Source organism: Solanum pennellii, chromosome 7 (assembly GCF_001406875.1).
Source record: "Solanum pennellii chromosome 7, SPENNV200".
Taxonomy (NCBI): Eukaryota; Viridiplantae; Streptophyta; class Magnoliopsida; order Solanales; family Solanaceae; genus Solanum; species Solanum pennellii.
Genome location: NC_028643.1, coordinates 78,253,781 through 78,261,868, shown reverse-complemented (window position 1 = coordinate 78,261,868; position 8,088 = coordinate 78,253,781). Strand labels below are relative to the sequence as shown.

The window sequence follows — 8,088 nt, the reverse complement described above, 5'->3', positions numbered from 1 at the left end:
CCAAGAAGGGTTGCCTACGTATCTCACCGAAATGAGAATCAGGTACGCGTAGTTCGGCCATATATAACTTTGAAAATATGCACAAACTCTTTTTTTTTTTTGGAAAAGATAATACCGAACCCAAGAAGGGTTGCCTACGTACCACACCGAAATGAGAATCAGGTACGCGTAGTTCGGCCAGATATAACTTTGAAAATATGCACGAACTCTCTTTCTCTTTTTTTTTTATTTTTTTTTTGGAAAAGATAATACCGAACCCAAGAAGGGTTGCCTACGTATCTCACCGAAATGAGAATCAGGTACGCGTAGTTCGGCCAGATAAGGCATAAAATAATCTAAAGATTTAGAAAACTCAAAGAAATTTCTATGTCTAGCGCCACTAAATTTTGTAGTGATGAATTTTTTTTTTTCGTACCAATATGTTTTATAGCCTCTTAGTCGTCAATATTTATACTGTCTGTTGAATGTACCCTACGAATTTCTACAGTAATGATTTGTTGTACTCTTTTTGGATATTTTCTTGGACCTTTGTCTTCTTCCAATTTTCACGAGATCCAGACATTGTTATGACCATCCCCGACTGATGTCGGGGACGGTATCCCTACAAAAATATGAGAAATATGTGAGAGCAGGACCGTCATGCAAAATAATAATAAAAATAAGTAAGTGCCACTTCATAGTCAAATACTCCCCTGATTTATCGTTTTGATTTGATATAATTGAGAAATGCAAGGACTCTAATTTCGTTAATCCTCTTGTCTCTTGTGACTTCGGACAAATAATGATTTCTGAATTTGAACATAAATTAATTTTTCCTCTGTAAATAAGAACTCAAAATGTAAAAGTGTTAGTTCCTGTACATAATGAATAATGCAAAATGTCACACATAATGAATAAAACACATAAAAACTGTTTTAATTAAAGACAAACTGAATATATCACAAAGCGTACAAACAATTATTGCGCGTCCTATACAAATATGTGACCCTTTTATGCCTAGGGTAGGCCTATCGATTTGAAGGATGTATACGTCATTTGAAATATTACATTGGCCCAAAATTCAAATTTATACAAATTTTATGAATAAAACCTAATGGGAATACATAATAGGGGAAATGTATACAAAATAATCAGTCCCACGCAGGGGAACGACCCTAAACTATGCCTCCACGAAAGATCCTTCTTCTTTCTTGGCTTTTTGTAATCTTCGGATGCCAACATCTTCGAATAGGCTAGTAGCTTGTGAAACTCTTTCTTTAACCTAAGCAAACTATAATCTAATCCTTGCCCTATGAGACAATGATTTTCTCAAACAACGTATACATCCTTCAAATTTAAACACATAAGCATGAACTTCCTTTTAGGCCGTGGGCCGTTTTGGACTCAGGTGGTCTTCTAATGGGCACAACACGCCTTGGGTGTTGGTCATCTTAGGCTGATGCTTAAATTCGGATTTGGTTTTGCTCTATCCTAGGATGACTAGAATTGGTATAAAAGTGACGGTTACCCGAGTCGGACAGACAACGGGGTGAAGCTAATAAACGACGTTGGATGACCGCAAGCCAACTATTCGTTTATTACTTCCAAAGATTAGACTTGTGTTTTTCTGAAGGAAGCCGTGGTAAGCCACGTAACTTCCTTTGTCCTAATGCAAACTATTTGTCATTTGACGAGAATTATGCCATGAAATGCAATGATAATATACAAAAAATAAAATGAATAACGAATAAATACAATATACAAATAATCATCAAAATAAAAATACAAGCTATAACATAACAATAGAACAAAAATTTCCTCAATTTGAAAAAAAATAAATTCATATTGGTTAGAACCTCTAAACTCCCCAGCGGAGTCGCCATTCTGTTTACATCCCTACTCTGTCGAAATAGGGCGAAACGTCGCGGCAGCTCGAAAATAATTTAATTGATTTAATTTTAACAATGTTTTAAAAATAAACAAGTTTTAAAAAGAGTCGCCACCTAATTTTTAGGAAAACTAGGAAACCATTAAATGATTTACGAAACCAAATTGATTCTAGGTAAGGGGTTCAAGTTATTCCGAAGGGAAGGGGTTAGGCACCCTTCGGAATCCACAAATGTGGTTCACGACTGAATTCATTTTTTTTCAAATTGAGGAAGAATATAAAATAATGTACAAGTATAATAAACATTCAATATGCACAATAAAATAAAATAATAATTATCGGCCTAAGGTTTGCCTAACGTCAATATTTACAATAATGAAATAAAAGGAGAAACACCTCCGGGTACCTGTAAAGACACTTAGTAAAAGAGTTAGTGCCAAATAAATATAAATAAAAATGAATAACTCAAATAATAACTAAAAAATAAAGATCCGTCTTATTAACATGGGAGGCCTTGGAAATCGACGGTAATTTCTTCATCGGCCATTTCAACAACTAAAATATGTAAACTTAAAATAAAATTCCGTCTTTTAAAATGGAAAGGCCTCCAAAACCGACGGAGAGTTTTTTCATTGGCCCTTTTAACAAATATATTTAATATAACTTGAACATCAACAAAACATAACAAACTTATCCCAAGAGAATATGGAAAATAACAACCAAACTAAAACAACATAATTAGAAATGAAAACAACAATAACGTAATATATAAAAATAAAAATAACATTAAAATAGAATAATAACAAAACCCTGAAAAGTTAAGATAGCAAATAGTTGACTAACAATTTTAAAATAATAATAATAATAAATAAATAAACATTAAATCGTAAAATAATGCTAATATTAAAACTACAATAAACACAAATATTAGTTGACTTTTAGAACTACATTAAACAAAAAAAAAACAAGCTACATATAATAAACAGAAAACATAAAAGAGCTGGGAATTAAATAAAACAAGGCTAAGAAAAAAAAAAAAAAAAAATTTTACCTGGTTCTGGGCGGCGAACCGGAACTACGAGTTTGAAGAAGACGACTCCACCTCCTCAACTCGAAAAACCACAAAAACACTTTAAAATTTTTGAACTATGGGAACCAAGAATTCTCAAAATTTTATGAGTATTCTTTTGTTTTCCCCTCCAAATCCTCTTTTAAAATATTGAATGAAGTGGGTTTATATAGAAACCCAAAAATCCTCAAAAAGGATAAAATACCGATGTGGGACTATTGCAAAATTGAAAATTGTTTGAGAGACAATGTGGGAAAGGCAGTTTTTTTTTTTTTGTATTTGACTCAAAATGTATGAATTTTAAAAATCATCGGACCAAAATTTGCTATTAAATAAATAAAGCTCCAAAATCACGAATTTAAAATGTTAGGCCAAAATTGGGTGTCAACAATATTGTCTCTTTTGAATTAGGAATTTAAAGCGAATAGTTTTTCTATTTTGTAAATATTGAGATAAAGTTTATGTACATCTTATCTTCTCAGTTTTTATTTATAGTCTTCTGTATCCGTGAATTAATTAGTTTCTTCTAATTTAAGTTTAAACTAAGACGTTTTGTACTCTTAATGACTGATTTTATTTATACTAGTTATAATTCATCAAGAAGAAGAACAACCAAAGGAACCAATATTGGTTGGTAGTAATAGTAGTGTGACTGCTTAACCCTTAAACAGAGGTCTTAGCGAGTCTTAGAAATGTAAAAAGTTCTGTTGGAAACGTCACCATGAAGGGATCCAATAGTCTGCTACTCGAATTTAATCAAGACTTTAACACGGACTCTAAACACCAGGTGAACACCCCCCCTCTCCCCACCCACCCAAAAAAAAAAAAGCAAAGGAAGAGCAATAACCATGTCTAACTTTTGATAATAGGCTAAATGTGAAATACTTTGAAAATAATAAATATAACTTAAATAGTACATGTAAATTGGCCATCCAATGTAAATCCTAAATTTGGAAAAAGCCCATTTACTTTTTAGGGCCATGAGCCCATGACATAAGCGAATCCATTATACTTAAACTTGTTTGGGCCAAACAACTGGACTTTTCAGTATACACCATGGGCCTGGATGGCAGGCAATACACAAGTTTTTGCCCGTACCGTCCATATTTCGAGATGATCTTTAATTTTAATTATTCGATTTATGTAACGAAAAATTATTATTCAAAGTATCCTTAACTATGACTTAAGCTTCATATTATCAAACTTATATCTCAAAACATAAGTTCATAAAAAAAATCGCAAACAAGTCGTACCTAGAGATTTTTTTTTGTCTTACTACTTCATTTTATTTTATTTTTAATGTTCACATACGCATTTTTTATTTAGTAAAATTCTAAAAAAAATAAATTAAATAGCATGAATTTGAAAGCTAAAAATTAAAATCACCCAAAATAAGCTAAGAGCACCCAAATTCTCCTTGCATCACACGCCAAAACATTCCATGTCGGCGGATTGAAAAGTCATAAATTACTATTGATATTAATAGTATGACTTTCTCAATTATATTTGGTTATTAAATTGAATATATATTTTTAGAATTCAATAATTTAACAGATAAGTATTGTAATTTCTAAACTCCAAGCATTAATAGTTTTATTGACAACTTTAAATACATCGCTAAATTCGAAGTATTATTAGTTTTATTGATAACTTTATAAACATAACTTACTTTCTCCATTTATTTTTATTTGTCATGTTACGTCTTTCAAAAGTCAATTTGATTAAATTTTAAAGTTAAATTAGATTATAGTAATTCGATATTTTAAATAAAAAAATTAGATATTCAAAAAGTGTATGCAAAGTATTATAAATTGCAATTTTTCACAAATCAATATGATGAAAATACGTCTTAAAATATTAGTTAAAGTTCTTATAGTTTAACTTTAAAAATGAAACCATTTCAAACAATAGTAGACAGTGAGAGTACTTGATTAGCTGAACTTAAATACACCCTTAATTCTACAACATCTCGACTTTTTATTAAGAATTGCATGCTCTTATAAGAGTTCAAAATCAGTTGTTATATCCTGTAGCAGATCGGGATGAATTTAAGTTAAATCAATCAAACAAAATTGTGTTTTATAACTGTCATTGATAGTTCGAAATGAAAATAATAAATTCACATAATATTCAGAATTAGTTTTAATAGTTCTCTCATAATTTAGATTTTATAACCGATAAACTTCAAATCTTGATTTCGATAATCCGTGACAAATTATCTTAAATCAATAAAAAGCCGTCCATTTTTTCTATTATTTGCATGGTCGGTTAACTGGGGCGTATTTTTTACCCAAAATATTTTACCACGTGTAATCCGGATTCTAAAAATATGTTAATTTTCACCTAAAAATCCGAGTAATTAATTGACTAACAACTACTAAACCCAAGTTTAAAACAATGGTTTAATAAACTTGGTCAACTAAAAGTCTAAAACTTAACCATAGTTAAAACTCTGTTATAAATACCAGCAGCCATAAACCCTTGAAATTTTCTTATTCCCATGCCTTATTGTTCTGTTTCGTTACTTTTTTTGAGAAAAAAAGCAAAAGAGTTCAGCTTTTTTGCTTCTCAGTTCATTGAAGAAGAAGACAAGTTCACGTAACTTTCACACTACATATGGTAAAAATTTGTTTATTCAGTTTAGAATTTCTGTTTTTATCGATAAATCCAATAGTTTAAACAACTGATTTTTCGTATTTTTTTCATTTTTATGTTCGAATAGCTTTATTTCAGTTGTTTTTGTTGCTGTAAAAAATGGCGAGTAAATGTAAATGTTCAAATACATGCTTATAGTTTTTGTTTTCAATTTGAATAGTTTGGAATTTAGTTCTTTTTGCTTTAAAAAGTGTTTTAAAAAGTTCATTTTTGGCAGATTTTGAAGAAAAAATGGATGAATAAATCCAAATGTTCAAAAATATGCTTTTAGATTTGTTTTCAATTCGAATAGCTTGGAATTAGTTGTTTTTGCTATAAAAAAGTTGAATTTTGGTGAAAATTTCATCTAATTTGTAGTTTTTTAAAAAAAAAATTGTTGGTGAAGGTGCAGAGCGTGGATCCGGATCGGGAATCGGAGCCGTTCATTGAACTGGATCCGACGGGTAGATATGGGCGGTACGACGAGCTATTAGGTTATGGAGCAGTGAAGAAGGTGTACAGAGCATTTGATCAGGAAGAAGGGATTGAAGTAGCCTGGAACCAAGTGAAATTGCGTAATTTCATGGATGATCAACAGGTGATTGATAGGCTGTATTCGGAGGTTCGGCTATTGAAAACTCTAAAGCATAAGAATATAATTGCACTGTACTCTGTTTGGAGGGATGAAAATCGCAACACGTTGAATTTCATAACTGAGGTTTGTACCTCGGGTAATTTGAGAGAGTATAGGAAGAAACACAAACACGTATCGATGAAGGCAGTGAAGAAATGGTCTAAGCAGATTCTTAAGGGATTGAACTATTTGCATACTCATGAACCTTGTGTTATTCACAGGGATCTCAATTGCAGTAATGTCTTCATTAATGGCAATATTGGTCAGGTATATCATTGACCCCTTGCTTTATCTGTTACTATTATCATGTTTTGTCGAGCAGAGGGCCTATCGGAAACAGTATATGTAGTTGGTGTTGCTTTATCTGTTATTCTATCATGCTTGGTCGAGCAGAGGGTCTATCGGAAACAGTATATGTAGTTGGTGTAGCTATATCTGTTATTCTATCATGTTTTGTCGAGCAGCCTGCAGGATCACTGGATATTTGTTGTTGTTATGTTATCTGTTCTTCTATCATGTTTTCTCGAGCAGCCTGCAGGATCACCGGATATGTTGTTGTTTGTTGCCTTATCTGTTATTCTATCATGTTTAGTCGAGCAGCTTGCAGGATCACTGGATATGTTGTTGTTGTTGCTTTATCTGTTATTAGTATTATCCTTATCTTTACTAACTCTTCAATGTCGTAGCTATTTTGTTCAACCGAAAAAAGGATAATGTTGATTATACCTTTGATGAAAGTATTTAATATATCAACACTATTGTTTTGTTCTTATGGTAGTATTCATTTCACCAATTGTTATTTCAACTTGGAAAGAAGAAAAAGATTTGATTTTTATTTGAATCATACTAGCCTGTAGTGTTATCCATGTCTTAACTTGTTTATGTTGTTTTTACAAACTTCAGAATTTCGAAGGGAGTGTGAATGCTTGTGTTGTGTTTATGATATAGGTTAAGATTGGTGATTTGGGTTTTGCAACTATAGTAGGGAAGAGTCATTCAGCCCATTCGGTTCTTGGAACCCCAGAGTTCATGGCACCGGAGTTGTATGATGAGGATTACACTGAGCTGATTGATATCTACTCATTTGGGATGTGTGTTTTGGAGATGGTGACGTTGGAACTACCTTATAGTGAGTGTGATAACGTGGTAAAGATATACAAGAAGGTAATATCCGGAGTGAGGCCTAAGGCCATGGACAAGGTTAAAGATCTCGAGGTCAAGAAGTTCATCGAGAAGTGTCTTGCTCAGCCTAGGGTTAGACCCTCTGCTTCTGAACTCCTTCAAGACCCTTTCTTTAATGATATTAATGATGATGACGAAAATGACGATGAAGAGTATACTAGTAACAACTATTGGCATGCTTAAGTCAGCCATAGCTATTATTTGCTAGTTGCTATTATATTAGTTAGTTGTATTAGGTTTTGTTGTGATGCTTTTGGTGTTGATTTGTTACTTATAGTGTTTTTGCCTTTTCTTCCAAAAAGAAGAAAAGAAAATGGTTTTGCTTTTTATGAAACTATTGCAAAAGAAAAAACAATAGAGAAGAGTGTATTTTGATTAAGAAATTTGTACATACATTTGTTATCAAATACTATTTGAAGATTGAATGTTAGCTTGAATTCATTTCATTGTATTCGAATCATAAATACTCATTCACATTAGATATTTACACCAACTCATGAATACGTCTGATTATACATGTATTAATTTGACGTAAAGACGGTAACCTTTCATACCCTTGAAGTGATAGGACAACTAAATCTTCATATTGGGACAAGTCAAAAATTAGGAATTGGTAAAAGCAAAAAAGAAGACAAAAATAACCTTTGGTATAATGTAATGGCTTTTTATTTATTATTTAGTTAAACATGAGTTGGAACTTGT

General features: G+C 31.8%; 1 protein-coding gene across 2 annotated transcripts; it reads left to right on the top strand.

Annotated features, from left to right (window-relative positions):
- Positions 1 to 5,422: 5,422 nt before the first annotated feature.
- Positions 5,423 to 7,806, top strand: LOC107024386 (probable serine/threonine-protein kinase WNK11). 2 transcript variants are annotated; one of them, XM_015225361.2, is made up of 3 exons: positions 5,423 to 5,555; positions 5,983 to 6,471; positions 7,153 to 7,806. In XM_015225361.2, exons 1-3 carry the CDS (start codon positions 5,553 to 5,555, stop codon positions 7,567 to 7,569), a joined length of 909 nt encoding a protein of 302 aa, XP_015080847.1. In that variant the 5' UTR covers positions 5,423 to 5,552; the 3' UTR covers positions 7,570 to 7,806. The 2 variants fall into 2 exon arrangements, with proteins under 2 accessions (XP_015080847.1, XP_015080846.1); XM_015225360.2 differs by having other exon boundaries at positions 5,977 to 6,471; positions 7,153 to 7,788.
- The last annotated feature ends 282 nt before the right edge of the window (positions 7,807 to 8,088 follow it).

Bases quoted from the DNA above. Each gene is read 5' to 3' on its own strand.
- LOC107024386 (XM_015225360.2), top strand. The intron at 6,472-7,152 runs GTATATCATTGA...TTTATGATATAG, and splicing joins TTAATGGCAATATTGGTCAG to GTTAAGATTGGTGATTTGGG.